This window comes from Centropristis striata, chromosome 8 (assembly GCF_030273125.1).
Source record: "Centropristis striata isolate RG_2023a ecotype Rhode Island chromosome 8, C.striata_1.0, whole genome shotgun sequence".
Classification (NCBI taxonomy): Eukaryota; Metazoa; Chordata; class Actinopteri; order Perciformes; family Serranidae; genus Centropristis; species Centropristis striata.
In genome coordinates, this window is record NC_081524.1 from 39,347,505 (window position 1) to 39,368,712 (window position 21,208).

A 21,208-nucleotide genomic window follows, 5' to 3' on the forward strand; every position below is an offset into this window, starting at 1 on the left:
ACTGTTGAGTGAAAAGAAAACCTTTGTTATGCTTTAAAGCAGTAGTTCTCAACCTTTTTGAGTCGCGACCCCCAATTTAACATGCATGTTGTCCGTGACCCCCGCTCACTGAACACAATCTCACACGCACAGTTCAGATCACCCAAAAAAGAAACAAAATGACCAAAAAAAGACACAAAATGTCTAAAAAAAAGACACAAAAAGACCAAAAAAATGAAACAAAATGACCATAAAAGACACAAAATGACCAAAAAAGACACAAAATTACAAATAAAGACACAAAATGACCCAAAAATAGACACAAAATGACTAAAAAAATACAAAAAAAAGACATTAAATGACCAAAAAGACTAAAACACATGAACACTTTAACACAGTGAAGACAAAGAAAACATGGTATTTGTGGTAAAACTACAAATCAAAAGGACACATCCTGCAGTTGTAAAGCCGTCAGCTGTGTGTGTGTGTGTGTGTGTGTGTGGGAGTGTGTGTGTGTGTGTGTGTGTGGGTGTATTGTCGTCCCATATTCAGTGTGATAAAGTCTTTATGTCAATCATGTGCTATATGAAACTGCCCCCACAACCACAGCAAAGTCTGTTAATAGAATAGTATTTTGCTGCTCTGAAATCTATCTATTGAAATTAAATAGAGATTAATTATACTTTGGAATATACATTGGTCTGTCAAACTGATCCATAATATAAATGTAAGGTCATATGTGAAGTTTCTATAATTATTTTCTTTTCTGCTTCCCTGAATGCACATCTAACCCGTTCAGGCCGACGCCTCTGTCATTCTGAGAATTCAATCAGAAAATGAAACCGATGGAATAGTCTCAGTCCGTCCTGCCAGCCAACAGACTATTAGCCTGTTCTCAGCCCTGTGACAGTCACCTCATTGATGCGCTTCATCCTGCGCTCCTCCAGGTCTGTTTTGGCACGCAGGAAGTTGGCGTGCTCCGTGTCATCCACCGGCTTCTCAAAATAAACATCAACGCCATCTGTGGGCCGAGGTGTGTTCACTGGACGGGAGAGACAGGAAACAGAGGATGTTACTGTCATGCAGACGACGAGAGCCAGAGGGCAATTATCTGGTAATTAAAAGAACAGCCCTGCTCAAAATGAGACATTGACAAAGCAGCAAGAGCAAGAGAGAGGACAAGTTAGAGTTACGATCTGAAGAGGGTGGAAACATTCAACATCTACATTATGCTTTGGGAAAAATCACCTTCTACAACAGAGGTGTCAAACTCTGGCCAAGTTTGTCCCGCAGTATAATTATATTTGGCCTGCGAGGAAATACCAAATGACAACCAGAGCTGGCCCGCCGGTATTATACAGCGCAAATAATACTACAAATCCCAGAATGCTCTGCTGGTGTTTGGGCTTGAACACAGTAGATCAGTGTGGAGCAAACTGAGCAACAATTAAAGTGTCTTTATGCACTTTTTCTTGCTAGTCCAAGGCTTGAATGGCTGCACATTCATTGAAGGACATTATTATTAGTCATTTGGTTTATTATTATTTTATTCTTACATTTATTTTTAGCCTGTGGAAAAAGATTACTGTTAAATTGAAATTTAAAGAAGGCCGCGTATAAAATAAAGGGACATACGATTTTTATTTAAATTTTATTTAAGAAATGAATGCCATTGATGTGTTTGTTTTATTTGATATTCAATTTTGCATGTTTGCAATATTAAGTTATATCAAGCTTTGCTTGTTCCATTTCATTTGAACTTGTTTAGGTCCATTTTTTCAATAAATATCAATGTTGGCCCGCGACTTTGTCCAAGTTAAAAATTTTGGCCCACTGTGTATTTGAGTTTGACACCCCTGTTCTACAACATTATTAATTACTAAGATTAGACTAGATTAGATTCTCTTTGGAAGATTATCGGAAAAGTGTTGAAATCACAATATTTTATCTCTGTTTTGAAAATAAGCATGTATTCAATATAATTTAAATGCAAGTACAACAGCTCTTACTAGAAATTACTTAAATCAAAGATTCCAATATTTGAGGATTAGTTCAACATCATCAACTTGTTTTTGTGACGAAGAAACATTTGCTCTGAGACTCAGGACAAATGTGAAAGTTGCTGGACTGGACTGAGTATGTGACACAATACCAGATTTTTACTAAATGATTATCATGGCCACAATAATTCATGATAACAATATTATCCCTATATCTTAATATTAGAAAGAAAATGTTTTATTTCTTTTTTGGCAAATTAATTACAATCAAAAGATGAGCATAGGGAGGTTCAAAGACCTGTCTGTCAACCATAACTACAATACAAAGTGAGAACAAAAAATGGAAATGATTTAAGAGGTGCTGGATTACTTGCACAATAAATATTATATGTTCAAATGACATTATTTTAATATTACGTTATCGTCAATACCTGTATATCGCAACGTTCCTATATGGCTCGGTTTAAAGAAGACCTCAATAAAGTTAGTTACAGTTCATACATTTCACTTGTCTTAACTCCAATAAACATTATTTCTGGATATGTACATATAAATATGTCTTTGCAGCGGTCTTTCCTTGTTGATTACTACTTGCCATGTGTTTCTTACTTACATACATTTGACATTTCCCTCCACTTAAAATTAAAAGTTATCGTGAAAACATCAGAAAATATCAAAAAACAGAAAGCAGCACCAGTTTGCACTTGCACTGTTGGATTTAATAATACTCTGTGGCTTTTCTTTTAACTGCTTACACTGTTTCCCACTCAGACAGTGAGCACTGTCATGGTTTACCATCCTGAGTTCGTTCTGAGTCAAGTTCATGTGAATAGTGGTCAGCTGCTCCAGTTACTGTGCAGGCTGACTTTAGGCTGCTGAGGCCCGGGGTCGCTGTGGGAGACGATGTGTGACATGCACCAGATCTACAGGACATGCACGCGTGTCTGAGGTCAGGACAGACTGATGAGAGGCTGAACTGGAAATGAACAGAGCAGTAAATACAGCTACTGGTTATATTTAACACTTGTTTGCATGTCTGTAGCATGCATATGCTCTCATAGTATACCAGGACTGACACTGTGAAGTTATTTATTCCTGTGACTTTTTTGTTAACTAAGGCTACGTTTACACGAGGACGGTCTAAACAGAAGACGCAAAAGTGGCGTCCCGTCTTCACTTTTTATTCCTCGTTTAGACGAGCGTTTTCGGGAGGAAATCTGCTGCATACGGTGACGCTAAAGTGTGTGAAATGTGATTGTATGCAGCCAGGCGGCACCACTTAAAGCCATAAGAGCATCTTTGGGCATGCAGAAGTTTTCACGCCACACATTTTCATCAGCTACTCCTTCCACAAAGTTCTCCTCCATCACTAGATCTCCCAGGTCTCGTTCACAGCCGTCTGGCTCCTCCCACCAATCGCTGCATCCAGAATGTGATGGAGGTAATTCCAGATCCTTCTCTGTTCACTAATACTATCTGTACATATCCTGGACATTTGGTGGAAAGACTCCTGTAAGTTTATTAGAGCTGCCAGAGCAGCTTGAAGGTCCCACCATGGAAATAATCCCACGTTTCTTTATTTCCTGTCCTGGAGCATGTATGTGACGTAAACACATACGTGACGTGAGCAGATCAGATCAGAGTTTTGTGTCTTACGCTACGGAGGAGAGGATTTAACTTTTCCACTTTGGAAGGTGGTTTCAGATTTTTGCGTCTTTAAGCCCCAAAAACGCCGTCACCGTCTAAACGAAAGGCACTTCCGATAAAATATTTTGTTGTTTTTACCCCCAATGTCAGGCCGCCATTATAAATAAGAACTTGTTCTTAATGACCTGCCTGGTTAAATAAAGGTGAATGAAATGAAATGAGCGTCCTGGTGTAAACGGGGCCTAACTGCAGGACAAGACCTTTCACAAATAATGAAGGATTAGCAGGAGAACTTAAGGAGACTTACAGCTGTCCCCCCTCATCAGAGGAGCAGAGGTTGTTGGTTTCTGGCTTTTCTCGTTGTAGAAGGGCTCCAGGTAGTCTGGTGTCTGGTACGGATCAGAGTCAATGGGGTATTCATACTCCACTGGATCTTTCACAGCTATTGTCTCCTCTTCCTCCTCTTCTTCCGCCTCCTCCTCATCAACTTCCTCCTCCTCCTCTTCGTCCTCCTCCTCCTCCTCCACCACTTCATCATCCTCCTCTTCCATATCGGCCTCGTCCACGTCTGTGTCAGGAGAGGGGCTTGGATTGGGCGCCATCACTTTGGTGCTGTGGAGAAGTGGAACAGTTATTACACTGATGACCACTAACACTCATCTCATCCTCTGACCTTTCCGTCTGCTGACGGAAGTTCCCTCCACTTACATAGTGTTGAGTTTTCCATTGGTCTGGGCTGAGAGTGTCTGAGTACCAGCAGGGAGGTCTTTGTCCTCCGTCTCTCCTTTACCGCTGGAGCTCCCTCGGCCGGGGCAGCACACGTACTCCACCCCCCGGAAATGATCTCCACATGGCAGCAGCATCCCGTAGCTGTGGAGCTCCAGGTTGTCTGCAGTGCATTCCTGAGAAGAAAGGCAATTAACTCCTCAAAGTTAAGGACGAAATGTATAATAGGTAGAGCCGAGCAACTTATCAGCATCACACTGCCCTACAAAGCAAAAAGGCAGTACTGAGAAAAATGACTTTAAAGTTATCCTGTAATCCAGCCGTTTAGTTTCTGTACAAACGACTACCATTTTTCTCCAAAACGACACATTTGAGATAAGATGTTTTGTCACATAACAAAGGATGCCTTGAATGTCATGAAAATGATAATAACTAATTTTTGACCAAAAATGCAGTTACTGCCTTTTTGCTTTGTAGGGCAGCACAGGTATTCTGTCTCAGTGTCAATATGCACCAAGATGAAAACTTTTTTAGAGAAGAATATGCAGGAAATAAAAAGCTAATTTAGTAATGGTGTCATCTGATGCCATGTTTTGAAGTGTTATTGGAGTTCCATCCATTGAAATAATAGCTTGTAACAAAGCTGGAGCATGAATCTCATAGTTAGCTTGATAGAACAGAGAATATGTGGTTTAGTGGAGAGTACATTAGATTTTTCCCCAATGACTTCACTGATAAATTGCTGGAAGTATTATGATTATTATTATTATTATGTTAATAATGTTTCAAGGCATTGCTGCACTTTGGGCCCACTTCACCAAAGCTTGTTTATCTTTTAGATCTACACTCTTATTCCTTTATATATTTTTTTGCTACTATTATTTTAATGGTCTTTTTACTGTGTGCTTTCTTTTTCTTGGTTTTATTACTGCTACTACCTGCATCGGGACCTGAGAACCTCATTTCATTCCCTGTGACGATAAAAATATCCTTATCCTTATCATATTACGTTTTATATTAAGTTTTATAAATATATATATATATATATCACATATATCTCATATATATATATATATATACAGTACAGGCCAAAAGTTTGGACACACCTTCTCATTCAATGTGTTTCCTTTATTTTCATGACTATTTAGATTGTAAATAGTTGTTCATCAAAACTATTAATGAACACATGTGGAATTATGTACTTAACAAAAAAGTGTGAAATAACTGAAAACATGTCTTATATTCTAGTAAGCAAAGTTATTTTGTGGTTACTTAGTTAGTGGTTACTTTGAGGAATCTAAAATACAAGACATGTTTTCAGTTATTTCACACTTTTTTTGTTAAGTACATAATTCCATATGTGTTCATTCATAGTTTTGATGCATTCAGTGAGAACCTACAATGTAAATAGTCATGAAAATAAAGAAAAACGCATTGAATGAGAAGGTGTGTCCAAACTTTTGGCCTGTACTGTATATATATATATATATATATGTATATGTGAGAATATCTGCCTATTTTTTACTCACTAATTATCACTCTGTTTCTTCTCTGAGAATATAAAAGAGGAGTGAGGGAGTATACAGCTTGAACTCATTGCCACCATTCTGCTCTGTAAAAAACACCTCAGGTAGGCGTTCTGATAGAGAATGACGTAATACAGACTTGTCTGGTCTAGTCTGCTGCAGCAGTTAGGGCTGTCTACACTGGAAAAACTATTGTGTACGTGAAAATGCCACCAGTGGAAAGTCTCATAAACATGACCCTGCTGCTGCCCTGCTACCGTTTTGAATATCTTCAAATTACACATCTGCACATTATTTTTTCCCCTCACCTCCTTAGCAATGTTGTGCCAATACACGTAACTCTCGCAGGCATCCATCTGCTCCTGGTGGAGGAAACGGCATCGGTCCGGCACCAGCAGGGCTTCGCTCACATACTCGCCCTCTGCAGCAGGATTAAAGAAAGTGTGACGATGATTTCAAGTAGTGTGAGTATAATAAGTGTGCTTTATTAAGGCCAGGAAGAGATTAAATGAATGTACACAAAGAGAGAATGCATGAAACAGATATTCATACTAGTAGAATAGTTTGGGTGCATAAATTGGGAGTGACAGAAAGCATAAATGTGTAATGTATAAGCACTTTAAGCAGACAAACTGCAGCTACAGTATAAGGTTAATAAGGACATAAAGTGAAAATGTGCTTTGCTAAAAAATAAATATTAAACAGTTATTATGGAGATCATAAATGCAGATGACTACTTTGTTTTACACCATAAACCACATAGAAATGAAGAGGAAGTTTTAAAGTCTATATTTTATATGCACAATTACAACAGGCTGGGGCTCACACATAATAAAGGAGAGTGTTCACAGATAGAGCAGGTGGTACAGAAATCAAACAAGCTCCAGTCAGTTCTACAGCGCTGTTCATAAGAATCAAAGTGCTTCATGAATCCAGAGTGACTCACCGTTCATTACTCACTCATTCATCCACTCACTCACTCAGTGTTAGCCTATCTGCCCCCCTAGTGGCTTATATCAGCCTCTCTCTATCTCTGCAATATTGTTCAGCTGCACATCCTGCTTTGCATCACTTCCTATCTAGACTTCTAATAGTATTGAATTAGAAAGCTGTGGCACTGGCAGAGAGACAAAGTGAAACTGTTTGAATCAATGTCAAAGTCAGATGTGGCACTAAAATCATGCTTATTCTGTTAGCTTATACATTAGTTGCAAAATGGTAAAGTTACATTTTTTTTTCTGACTGTTTGTGCCACTCATTAATTCATTCAATATGCTAATAATTTAATGTTATTAAAAGATGGTGCTGCAGTATTTTAAAAGAGTCTCAAACATGATGTGTTGTGTTTTTGTTATGACCTGAACATAAAATAACTCAGGAAATATGCTCATTGGCTTTCTTACAAAGAGTTAGATTAAACAATGAATACAGATAAACAAACCAGGTTTAATTCTCGATTATCTGTTTAATTCCTGCATATGCATAAACTATGACTGAGTCCTTTTTGCATTCTTTGCTGCACGTCTTCCCCTCTGTCTCCCTCTTCCATTATCTCTGTCTACCAAATAAAGCATGAAAATACCAAAAAAAATAAAATTTATGAGAATACACATCCAAACTATTTATTGTTTCCTGAGAAATATAATAATACCAAAAAAATGCTTTATGTAATTTCCTTAGAGTGGCCTTGTTGTACCCTGAAAGCAAGTATATTTCCCTGGATTCCCAGAATTCTGGTCCCACAATAGAAAATGTCTAATTCTTGGGACAAAAATAATTACCTGTAAGCTGTAGAGGGTATGGTAGGTGGATTTTGTAACCTTTGGGCCGATCTCGGCTAGCTGTTTCCCCCTGTTTCCTGTCTTTATGCTAAGCTAAGCTAACCAGCTGCTGACTGTATTCATATTTAACAGACATACCTTGGAGTGCTTCTCATCTAACTCTCAACAAGAAAACAAATCTGCGTATTTTCCACAATAGTCGACTATTTCTAACGGCAGTCCTATTGGTCTAGTGCAGCTATTCTCAACCTTGGGGTCGGGACCCCAATTGGGGTCGTGAGATGATTTCTGGGGGTCGCCAAATCATTTTGGAAGTCAGCTCTGTCTCCACTGTGTTAAAGTGTTCATGTGTTCATGTGTTTTAGTCTTTTTGGTCACTAAATGTCTTTTTTTTGGGTAATTTTGTGTGTCATTTGGTCATTTTGTGTCTTTTATGTGTCTTTTTTTGATCATTTTTTGGTCCATTTGTGTCTTTTTTGGTCATTTTGTTTCCTTTTTGGTCATTTTGTTTCCTTTTTTTGGTCTTTTTGTGTTGTTTTTTTGGTCATTTTGTGTCTTTTTGGTAATTTTGTGTCTTTTTTTGGTCATTTTGAGTCTTTTTTGGCCATTTTGTGTCTTTTCTGGTCATTTTGTGTCTTTTTTGGTCATTTTGCGTGTTCAGTGAGCAGGGGTCGCGGACAACATGCATGTTAAATTGGGGGTCGCGACTCAAAAAGGTTGAGAACTACTGGTCTAGTGGTCAAAGAGGCATCATTGCAACGTCCCCGCTTTGAATCTGATTTGGGAATCTTTGCTGCATGACATGTTTTTTTATTACTTCTGTTCACTGTCTCATAAATGCCTCTTAAACTCTTAAAAAATATCTTAATTTAATGAGTCAAGTACGGCCTCAAGCACACAGTCAATATAAAGGAGGAAATCTCAACTTCTGTATTCATCTAAAGGCTGTAGATGATCTAACGGCAGTGGTATGTGTTGTTCTTACCTAGACAGCGGTAGGGCAGCACTATGAAGGGGTGTGTCTGGCAGTGGCCCCAACCTTTCTTACACCAGGCGGGGATGGTGACAGGTCTTTTAGACTCCTCTATATGGGAGATCGGAAGTGCTGGGTACACCTGGATGTACAGGTACATGTAGAGACGACGAGAAAAGACAAGATGGATGGACAGAACAGAGGGTTTAAAGACATGAGGAGAAGAGGGCGAGGGGGGAATAGGTCAGAGAAGAGGTGTGGGGAATGGTTGGGAGGGTAAAATAAAAGTAGCAGGGTCCGGGGAGAAGAGGAGGGAGAGCACAGTCAGTGGGGAGAAGACTAATACGGGAGAGAGTCATGCAACATATTCACTAACTACTCATACAGAACTGTTTGTCTGAAGCCATGTTAGACATGGCATCCGGAAGTTATCGTTTCAATTAGCATTTTTTTCTTTCTATATTTACAATTTCACATCCGACTACTTTCACTTTAAATCCAGGCCCATAATTAGAAACTCCTAACAAGATTTAATAGTGAGAGAGAAGAAGCTGGCACGGAGTCTGAATGCTCGCTAAAATGCTTTCATCACAAATGTCAAGGAAAACAGGGAGGCTTTTGTGTAAAAGCCATCACAGATGCATAATGTGTCCGCTAATCGCATTACAGTTCATTCAGGCTCATGCTGCTGCTCTCTGGAGCTGCTATGTGTACTTTGGCTTCCAGATGGCGCTTGGGTGCCTTTTACTGCTGCACCGCAAATAAATATTTCTGAAGGAGGAGTGTGTGGAGACTATGTGTACCATTAGTTACCGTACAAAGGGTGTTAAAGAGTACACATATGAAGTAACAAGAGGGGGGAAAATGGATGGTGCTACAAATGAAATATTGAAATATTCCAATAGGCCACCATCACTTTACTATATATGGTTAAATATATAGATATACAGGACAGGTGTTAGACAAACCAAATTAGAGAATAAGAATATGCAATTTTACTTCTTCTACAGTGTTATTTTACGTCTAAAACCAGCTCTTTGCCATTAAGAGTGTTTCTGGTTTTGATAATGCTGCCATTAGAAGTATTGATCCAGACTGGAGTTCATTACACTTGTTCAGGTTCATGTTATTTCCCTACCTCCTGACAGTAGGACAGGATATCTCCGGGCTCTTTGAAGCAGCCCTGGCGGCCCTGAGGGTCTGGCTCCCACTGGCCAGTCTGTAGGTTCATGTGCAGCAGCTGACGGCCGCAGTACATGGCGATCTGCGGCTCTGCCACCTGCAGGCCTGGCCCGTTCACCTCCGTCATGGCCAGAGCCTGGAAAAGATAGAGAGAGGGGAGAGAGAGAGAGAGAGAGAAGGGAGGTGAAGTGGAGTCGATACAAACACAGTGGCTGGTCATATTGTGTCTGAAGCTGATCCAGAGCGGGCAGACCACAGATAATTCCTAAATGCACTCCAGCAATATCCAACATTAGACTGAAGAGTGTAAGGTGAAAGAGTGAGTGCAAGATCGAAACAGAGAGGTGAGAATGTAGAGGAAGGAAGAGGGAAGCTAATGCACAGGAGAACTGAGTGCACACTGTGATCTTTAAGGGAGTATCGGAAAGCCTAAAAATTCAGTTAAGATCCATAGAATTCTCTGTATGACAAGAAGAGCCAATAAAAGGCCTGAGTTATCAGCTGGTGACTGCAAACACAGCTGACAAAAGAAAGAATGGGTAGTGGCATATAGCAAAAATATACAAGAGTATGTAAAAGATGCTTCCCCTCCTCCAGCGGCTTCTAGGATGTTGTTATTGATCGTGGGCTGTGTTGCCTCTGCCTGGGGAGGGCCCAGGGGAGCCCACATAGAGCAGAATACAGCAGCTAGGGCTCGGAGTCAGGTGTTAATACAAGCTCATTGACCGATGGGCCACTTCACTACATTAACACACAGCACAGAGACACAGAGAGCCCAGGGAGGAATCAAGCAGGGGAGGGGCTAGGTAGGAGTAGCAGAACAGCTCCATAAACAGCACAAACAAGGATTCATCTGCCTCGACAGACAAAACAGAATTTTTAGAAAAACGTGATAGCAGCAAGCTCTCAGGGATCATGAGAAAAGTATATCACGTTCCCTCGGATGTCTGAGTCATCTGCGGTGCAAAAAAAAGAGCTGTTTACCGAACACATGCACACAGTCTCCTGCAGGTCACTGAGCTCTAGTAAAAGGTGTGGGTTTCTCAGGTTTGACAGCAGTTTTTATGATAGAGAGCATGCGATAATGTTTACTGTCCAATGTCGAAACTCCTCAAAAACGGCCTCCCGCTGCCCCGGAGCCCATGTATAGCTCGTATCCTTTCATCTGCTCTGACAGACAGAGAGATAGACCTACTGACGACAGACGAGAAGACGAAAGATGAGCGACGCTGAGCCAATTAGAAGGAAGTTGCCCAAAGGGAAGAAACGGAGGAGATAAAATATGGGAGAGTGACGCCTGATCAAAGGGAAGCCCTGCTTTGGCCGAGTGGAGCTCAAGTGTTTGAAGTCCTAATTAAAATTCATACAGAATAAAATAAATATATAAAACCCTTTGAGTAAATGTACAATAAATATAAAAGGCCCTGAGCAGTCTACGCATTATAATTACGCTAAGAGGAGTTTGTGTTTCTGCATGTCCTAGCAGATTTCCTACAAATTACGGGTCTACTTTTCATTACTGCTGACCGTTTCCCAAAGCATGGCAGAGGGTTTTTTTTAGATTTATGAATGCTTTTCTCTACCTTATGGGCCATAGTTTCTTCAATTAATTTCAATATGTTTGAATATAAATTTCCACAGCACTACAAAGTTGCTTGAGACAGGTACTCCATCAGTTCAATATGCTACAGGACTTTGAACATAACTTTTCAAATGCTACAAAATGTACTTGTTTTTTTTATTATTGCGCATATTATCAAATTGTTTGTCTTCTGGGGTTTTTTGTTGTTGTTGGCAATATTGCTCTAAAAAATTCTGTTTTGCAGCCAGTTTTAAAATTCTGGCTGTCAGCACTTGCTGACAACTCCAGGGTGATGGATCACCCGTCTCAAGTTCCTGCAAGTAAATGATCACCTCATGGTTCAATGAATGGAAACAAAGGCTGCTTGGAAGTTATGAAAAAGAAGTAATACATTTTTTTTGTTTTTTTTGTTGGGTCGACAGGTGCATCAGACAAGACCGTAGGCTGCCAATAACAGAACAAAGAATTCTTCCACATTCTCTGCAGGACTTACAATCATAGGGAATTTATTGTGGACAATGTTTTGGTAAGGAAAGCTTCATCCAGTTATGATTTTATTACCTGACGAAGGTCTCTGTACACTGTAAAATTTTTTGTAGAAATAACAGTAAAACATTGCCAAATACATCAGAAATGGGGTGTAAAAGGAAAATTGTATATCACCGTATTAGACACTTTTAATTACCGTAAATCAAAGAACGGCACCAAACTTTTACTTTTTTCTGTCATAAACTGGAAGAAATGCCGTTTTGCTGTAAAAATACAACCTTTTCATGTAAAGTTAATAGAGAGATACCATGATGTATGAATGAATGACACAATTACCCTAAAACTAACAGGAATATTCACTCTAGATTACAGTTTTTGCTGATATTTACATCAGAAAACCCATTCACTTTATTTATTACGGTGAAGTTCTGGCAACCGGAGCTGCCGGTATTTTACCGTAAATTAAACAGATTATTTTTTACAGTGTACCAACATGTGATACCAATAAATCTACAAGAAGTGTCTCAGATCGCCAGCAGAGATAACTAAAATAACTAAAAGTGCTTTGGAAAATTGTTGATTTATGACTTGTATTAAGTTTACAGGCAGTTAATGTTTAACTTAAACTCTTATTTCTAGTTTTACCGTATGAAATGTTAAAGGGGTGACACCAAATACTCAACTATTCAGCAAATTTATCAAAGTAGGCTGAATCAACTGCCAAGACATCGCAGTGGCTGAAAATATTACGTTATGACCCAAAGTGTCATTCCTTTTTGGCATTATGGGGGAAGTGTATGTCTGATTTTACACAGAATCGCTTGGTTTCTATCAATAAATCATGGTATAGGGTATATTTTGGCATAAACATTCACACATTTAGAATTTGTGCATGAATAAAACACCATAATAGACTTCAGAAGTTGCAATATTTAAATATGCAGGAGCCTCAGAAGAGTTAAATACTAACAGGATAAGATGCCTGTTTCAGTTTCATGTATATCAACTCACAAAAAGCATCTAAAATATGATTTGACAATTTTACCACTGACTTCTTCCAGACATTTACTATGTGAAAATCAGTCTGAGCCTTTTATTAACAATAATAAATACATTTCTAAATAAAGGCATATCTTTAGGATGATGATACATATCCATATTTTGACTTTGCATCAACAATATTGAACTAATGATCACTGAGTAGATATATTGATACAGATCAATGTGTCATTAATAATAATAATAATAATAATAATAATAATACATTTTATTTGGAGGCGCCTTTCTTGGCACTCAAGGACACCGTACAAAAAAGATAGAAAAGATTCAGCAATAAAATACAATAAAATACACAGAATTAATAACAATTCAATACAAAAGATAGATTGGACAGGGTAATTGTGATCAGAGGGAATAAGCAGTTTTAAACAGATGTGCTAAATATTATTTGAATTTATGAATGTTTCTCTGTTAAAATCTGCAGGGGAGGCAAGTTGGAACAACTGATGGCTGCAACTGGCAAATGGTAGCTCTATCTCTCTCACCCAGTGAATTTCCCTTAAAAATAAAATTGATTTGACTTCAGACATCATAAATCTCTCGTCAGGGACGCCCCTAATTCTCCTAGAAAACTGAGAGACAGTGTGAGTTATTGACAGTGCTGAATTGGAGCTTTTTTGGTTAAGAGTATTATCGGATGAGCCAAGAAAACACTGCTGAAGCTGCTGAAACAGTCCGTCTAGTGTAGCTGCTGAGCTAATGTCTAAACAGATATATCTCTTTGACTCAGGGAAGGTCAGTGCCACAAAGAGAAAAAAATACTTCCGGATATTTGAGAAGATAACCTGGCAGCTCCCCCTGGTCCGGCTCTCTCATTCTGCCTGCTCTCCACTACTGCATTTGCAGAAAATCAATGCTGAGCGACTGCAACTGTATCGCCACGTTCCCCCAATCAATAGCAGTCCATCAGGAGCCTGAGGCCCTGACCTCCAGCACAGCCAGCCTCCAGCCTGATCTGGGACCAGATGAGATCTCCCTCTTGTGATAACCCCTAATAGGAAATACTGCTTTAAGATGTACACTTGTTTTAGTCTCCTATGATCACTCACAAAACATCAGTCAGAGACGTACGTCACATGGACCCACTCTGCTCTGCTGTGTAAATACCACACAGAGGCTCTGTAGGTGGTTCATTGTACTGTGTCATTGTATTCTCACAGCAATAACAGAAGCTGCTGTCAGCTTACGTCAGCTCTTTTTATTCTTCCCAAAAAATGGTGAGAAAACTTTCACAGAAGCACGGACAGAAATGTACACTGCAAAAAAAGAAAAGTTGGGTGAACTCAAAATTTCAAGGCAACAAACTTCGATAAAATTTTAAGTTGGACAATTAAACTAAATGTTTTAAGTTTTGTTTTTGAGTTTGCTCAACTCTGAATTCAGATTTTTGTCAACTCAATATAAGTTTACATTGTAATAACTTTTAATCCTTACTTCTGCTAACTTCTGCAATGTGCTGAATTGGCACGATTGTAACGCCGCTATGAAATGTCAGCTAATGTTGCGACCACAATTTTGAGTTAGCATTGATAAGCTAATGGCTACTCTTGTAGATGTAACAAGCAGCGCCGCTAGCATCAGTTAGCCGCTAGCATCAGTTAGCCGCTAGCATCAGTTAGCCGCGAGCATCAGTTAGCCACGAGCATCAGTTAGCCGCTAGCATCAGTTAGCCGCTAGCTTTCGCTTATGAATTTCACCGCTTTCCTGCGTTTCACAACAAAGAAATAAGAGTTATCAGAACTATTGTCCCTTGTTGTGAACCCCAACTTAAAGATATAAGTAACAACTCACCAACTTGTTTTTGAGCAGACAACTGGCTTAATTCCTTTGTTGTGCTAACTTACATTATTGCCCTAAATGTCATTAATTTATATTTCCATGTTTTACCAACTTAAATCACTGTTTTAGGCCAAAAAATACGAGTCTGCTTTTTTGCAGTGTATGTTGTTGACGGTTGTTGACAGCTTTCGTGCAAAAGACTGGTCAGATTGTGAAACTCTTTCTTGGGAAAAAATAAACACTGACTTGGGAAATCAGCAGTATTCTCTGGGTCTGAACCTGGGAAACATCTGGCAAGACTGAGCTTGAACCGGGGCATGACGACAGAAGCCTGATTTCATTCCAGTAAATGTTGTTGACTGTTTCAAGGACACACTCTTTTCATTTCCTTTTTTTTATTTGAACATGCTACGTCACATGGAACCTTAATTACTGCCTTTAAATGTACATAATGTCTGTTATTCTTATTCTTAAGTTCTAGTACATATATCATTGGTATCTCTGTAAAATCAACTCTGATATCTGATCTGAACCCCTGCCAGGAGAGAACTGATTTAGTAGATGGCTAATTAGATAGCTAGCTTGCTAATTGCTCCATGCTTTTCATGCTACAGTGGAAGACATGGAGCTCCAGGCTTCGTTCATCACTTGTACTGCTGGTGGTGGTCACACACCACCGGTTGAATATCAGCCACGTTTCAAGGCTTGTCTGTGTAAGCTAAATGCATATTTGACACATAGCATTGTAGCCTAGATCAGCTATTCTCAACCTTGGGGTCGGGACCCCAACTGGGGTCGCGAGATGATTTTTGGGGGTCGCCAAATCATTTTGGAAGTCAGCTCTGTCTCCACTGTGTGGCTTTTTGGTCATTTGTGGGTTTTTTTTGTCATTTTGTGTCTTTTATGGTCCTTTTGTGTCTGTTTTTGATAATTTTGTGGTCAATTTGTGTCATTTTTAGTCATTTTGTATCCTTTTTTTGGTCATTTTGTGTCTTTTTTTGATCATTTTGTGTCTTTTTTGGTCATTTTGTTTCTTTTTTTTGTCATTTTGTGTCTTTTCTGGTCATTTTGTTGTTGTTTTTTGGTCATTTTGTGTCTTTCTTTAGTCATTTTGTGTCTTTTTTGGTCATTTTATGTCTTTTCTGGTCATTTTGTTGTTGTTTTTTATCATTTTGTGGTCAATTTGTGTCTTTTTTGGTCATTTTGTTTCTTTTTTGGGTGATCTGTGCGTGTGAGATTGTGTTCAGTGAGCGGGGGTCACGGACAACATGCATGTTAAATTGGGGGTCGCGACTCAAAAAGGTTGAGAACTACTGGCCTAGACAATGTCATATATGCTACAATGACTTCCCCAGCTGATTAGCTTTATGTTTTTTTCGTTTGTTTGGTTTGTTTTTACACAGATACCATCATATCCTTCAGTGAAATGTCAGGAAGCTATGACAGTATGAAAAATTAGATATCACCATAATCTTGTTTAAGTGGAAAATTGCTCAGTCAACCAAGAGCAGGGTCTTGTTCTTTTAAATGTTCAATAAATTAGTTATTGTGTTAAAAACAAAAGTGATCTCACTATTTACAGAAATAATCGTTAATATGATTTTTTTCCCTGATCAAGCATCCCTAACAACATGTATTCAGCATTACTAAGCATTATTTGAAAATATTAAAAACAGTAGGGTATTTTTCTTACAAAATAGAGTTGAGTAAAAAGTGCTTTTCTTACAATGCCTTGAGGTGTTTAGTACACACACTGCTGTATTCACCAAATACAGATTAAATAGGCACACAACAGTCCTCTGTGGTGGAGGATTAGACTTTTATTCACAGCTAAAAATAACATTCTCGTGCCCTGATTAAGCTGTTTGGTCCATTTTTTAGACTTTACAGCTGTAATTACCTTTGGACTGAACAAACATGCAGACAAGGATTTCCAGTATTTTGGTTGTACATAAATTCAATTTTAGGTGCCAGTTTTAGACCATTTTAGAGTGTTAAGACTGTTGTGTTGTGAGCATGGCAGTTTAAGTCTCTCTGAACATTCCCAGTCTCCTCCAGGAGCTGAGGCACACTGATCCAGTTGGCTTCACAATAATGCTTCACAATCTGTCAACAATTATACGTCTTCTCCAGTAAAGGACAGGCTGCACAGCCGCTCTCCATGTCTCAGTGAGGAAACACTGTAGTGTACTGAAGCATCTCTGTTCAGCGGTACAGTCTGCAAGCGTGGAAGGGAAGGGGGGCGGTTCAGAGGTTGGTACGGCAACGCTGTTCAACCATCCTGAGTCCCACATATCATGTCCTAGTGCTGATGAGGCTGAACAGGCAGACAGCCCAGAAGCCTGACAGCTCCCCGCTGCAGAGAATGCTGCATCATTAAGAACAACCTGGTGATACAAAGCATCGATTGGCTTTCTGCTTTTTCACCAGGTTCTTGCCTCCGTTAGCTCCCTTGAAATTGTATTTTTCTCTGATCTGCTTCTCTATATCCTCTCCATACTGACTGTGCTGCTTCACTTTGTAATCACATGTACCTCCACAATCGCAGAAAGCATCACAAGGAAACTAAGTGATCCCACAGAGACGAGGACACACTGTACCAGAAGTTTTGGAAAAGCTAGTGCGGATATAATTATGGTTAATTATATTTTCCAGAAATATACCTCCCCTAAATGACACTCTAGTGTGGAACACCCAAAATAAAAGCCCCATGATCCTGCAACATGAATACTTCTGTCAGTCAGGCCTGGGTTTGGGCCAGGGCAGAACATTTACATGTTCCTCCAGCATCTTCCACCCTGTTCTAATTAAATTTTCAGCACCTGTTCCACCCTTATGTTGCAGGATGACTTCATCCTCTGTAATGATGCAATCTCCCAGTCCTGGCAGGCAAGCCAGAGCGGTAGAGGCGGAGGGGAGGAGCCCACCCAATCATTTGTCACCTTTTACAAGTTACTGCCAGACTGTACATTGGAGAGCCATGCCATAAATGCATCAGAGGTTTCAAAAAGATGCAGTCTTTTAAAATTGGTGCATGGAGCTGCATAACCACATTCACATGGGGGGCCTTTGATATCACTTGAAGCTTTTTTATTCCCTTGCATACTTGAATTGTGATTCACTGTGTTTTTGATCCTCTATCCTTTTATTTTTCTCCAATTTAATTTACCTATAATTTATTTATGGTATAATTCCTTTGTATGCACGTATTTCTTACTTCTTCTGTTAATACCAGATACATCTATGCATCTGCTTTTATGTTGGTGCAAACAAGAACTAGCTACAACATAAAAACAGACTCTGGCCAGAGATATATTGTAGAGAGCTTGCTTGACACCTGATAATTAACTAGAGACATCAGACCCCTGAGGCGCTAATCCCTACTAGCAACAGGGATCTGGGATATCCCATCTAACTGAAACACACCATGTAGTGACACTGAATCAAACAACTATACATCGTAAAGACAAAATAGCTCCCAGGGTCTTAAGATCTAGACAGCAACACTTGTACATTATGGATTTGCTCTAAATACTACAAGTGATGTAAGTACAGATCATTAACCTTAAATAAAACAAGGAGAGATAAAATAGACATTACAAGTAGATAAGACATTAAAACTTTTACACATATATCAGGACAGTCTCTCTGTATTGCAGTACCTATTGTAAAAAGAACATAGTTACAGTCTTCACAACATTTAGAGTGGGTTTTCCTTTGTTATTTTCATGGCGACTAGTGTGTTTTTAGCATTGGCATATACCATAGTGTGATCGGCATACATCAAGATTTCAATTTCATTGCATACACATAGGAGATCACTGATGTGTGAAAAGCAGCGGTCCTAAAATAAAGCCTTGTGGCACTCCCACACTGAAAAAAGAACCAACTTAATTGAATTGTTTCATTTGGTAACACCTAAATGAATTAAGATCTTTAAAATTAATTTAAAATCAATTGTGTTAATCCAATTTATTAAATTAATTTGAAAGAACTTAATTCATTTAGGTGTTACCAAATGAAACAATTCAATTAAGTTGGTTCAACTATTTTCTTTTTTCAGTGCATGGTGCAGGGTTTTTGGGGGGATCATTTAGGCTATTGGTAATCAACACGCACTGTTGTGTGTCAACCATTTAGGTATGATTTCATCAAGTTTTGTGTAGTTATGGAAATGTCCTTGTTAGCCACACTGTAAAAAATGTCTGTAGATTTTACAGTGAAAAACTGCTAAACCATGACAGTAAAAGACTGTAAAATGATAAATGGGTTCATTCAGTTTCAGTAACAATCAAACACTGTAAATGTATATATCAGCCAGAACAGTATTTTTACAAGTTTTAAATAAAATAAAAAAAAACATTACTCTATTACTGTAAAATACATTGGCACTGTGTTTGTAACAAAAAGCATCACTGTAATTTTTGCATTTATTTTTTGTAAAAATACTTTTTCTCACTGTTAAATGTACTAAACACCATATCTCTAACAGAAATATACTGTAATATTTAATGGTAAAATCTTTAATTTATGCAGCATTTATAAAGTATTTTCTTGTCAATTATATGTCAAATCTTTTGATGGAAAAACCTTTAATTCATACTGTAAAAAATGGAATAAATGCAATCTTAAACATGAAATCAACAGTGTCAATATTTTTTTACCGTAATATTAGAAAAAAGTTGCACCGTATTTATTACGGTAACGTTCTGGCAACCACAGCTGCCAGTTTTTTACCGTAAAAACAACGGGTTTTTTTTTTAGAGTGCAGTCTTTTGACTAGTAGATGGTTTACAGAGTCAAATGCCTTTTACTGGTTGATGAAGACTGATCCCATCATGCCAGCTATGAGCTTTGTTACTCCTACTGTGAAAAGCCTGGTTAGCTAGGATAGCTCCTGATTGGTATAACACTGTGAACTGGCCACTTTCCATCACTCGTGAAGAGAACACACCCACGTACAAATAGGCCTCGTCGATGCATGTATGAAACACACACACACACACACACACACACACACACACACACAGAAACAAGCCCTCCCGAGCATGTCTTTGTGCTTCTCTGCAGCACAGATGGCTGAATAGTGGGTGTCTTCCTGCTCTCCGGGCCCCTCCTTCACTCTTATATTCCCCTCTCTCCGCCTCCTCTCAAGGCTAAACTCGATCCACCCCAGCCGCCCTCTCCTTGATATCTCTCTTGTCTCCCCCTCCCTCCCTAACAGCTTTCACACAGTGCCTGACACTCTGCTGTTTGGCCTCCCTCCCTAGGCCAGTGCTAAATGGCCAGAGAGATTTGGGAGCATTCATCATTGTAATCAAGTTGGTTAATTATTCATAGACTCCATCAGGCCTCTTCCTGGTGTGGCATGTAGTTATTAGAGAGTAGCAACATTAGTCTGCCTGACTCTCATGGTGCAGAGGGGACAAAGGAGGATAGAGCAGGTTAGCTCAGCACATTGACACTCATTATTATACATCTCTAACTAATGGCTAATTGAGCCATTCATTTTCTATTCAGAAGAGACTGATGGGCAGAGGACAAAATATTGCATTTTCTTCTGTTCTGTTTTGTTCTATAGCTTCCTACACTGTAAAAAAACCTTTGTAGAAATTACAGTAAAACACTGTCAAATTGCATCAGAAATAGGTTGTCAAATTAAACATTGTACATCACCGTAGTGAATACTTTTAATTACTGTAAATCAAAGAATATCATAAAACTTTAAATTTAACTGCCATAAACTGTAGAAAACACACAGTTTTAGTGTAAAAATATAAAATTTTGATGTTAAATTAATGGAGAAATACCATGATGACACAATTATCCTAAAAGTAATAAAATTATTCAGTATAAATTACAGTTTTTGCTGATATTTACATTTACATACGCTCACTGTATTTTTTACAGTGAAGTTCTGGCAACCAAAGCTGCCGGTATTTTACCGTAAATTAAACAGATTTCTTTTTACAGTGTATTGTAAACCACATCATACGTGTAAAGTCACTTGCCTCATTTTCATACTTGATGCAACAGAGGATTTTGGTTGCAAGGATGTGCAAACATGGCATCCTTCCCTAAGTCAGCCTCCATCAGTCCAGATTACAGCGGTCCAGCCTCCAGCTGGGCACACTGGGAGCAGATGGCCCTATAATCACCAGGGTTCATCTAGGTCTGAAACAGCAGCCAAAACCAGCTCCCAATATTTGATTTAATTTCAAGTATAGCTTAAAATACAGGGCATGTAAGATGGCATCACTGCAGAAGACTCCACAGATCTGGAGGCTGGCGGTGCCAACCATTTCATGACTGTGTTATTTAGGAGTATGTTTACTCAGTGCTATGGCCTGTATGTATCCTTTCTCAAAGTTTTAGCCTATAGCAGGGGTGTCAAACTCTGGCCCGCGGGCCAAATTTGGTCCGCAGTGTAATTTTAATTGGCCCGCGAGGCAATACCAAATTATTATATTATAATTGTACTATAA

The 21,208-nt window shown here is 38.9% G+C and overlaps 1 protein-coding gene across 2 annotated transcripts in view; it reads right to left on the minus strand.

The window, feature by feature from the left end:
- The window catches only part of aplp1 (amyloid beta (A4) precursor-like protein 1), a 48,417-nt gene that overhangs the window by 12,142 nt on the left and 15,067 nt on the right, over nt 1-21,208 (minus strand). For both annotated transcript variants that reach the window (XM_059338471.1, XM_059338472.1), the window contains exons 2-7: nt 9,771-9,950; nt 8,645-8,774; nt 6,187-6,299; nt 4,335-4,528; nt 3,934-4,238; nt 894-1,021 (exon numbers count right to left, since the gene is read on the minus strand). In XM_059338471.1, the coding sequence (XP_059194454.1) occupies nt 894-1,021; nt 3,934-4,238; nt 4,335-4,528; nt 6,187-6,299; nt 8,645-8,774; nt 9,771-9,950 (1,050 nt within the window). The remainder of the gene's footprint in view (nt 1-893; nt 1,022-3,933; nt 4,239-4,334; nt 4,529-6,186; nt 6,300-8,644; nt 8,775-9,770; nt 9,951-21,208) is intronic.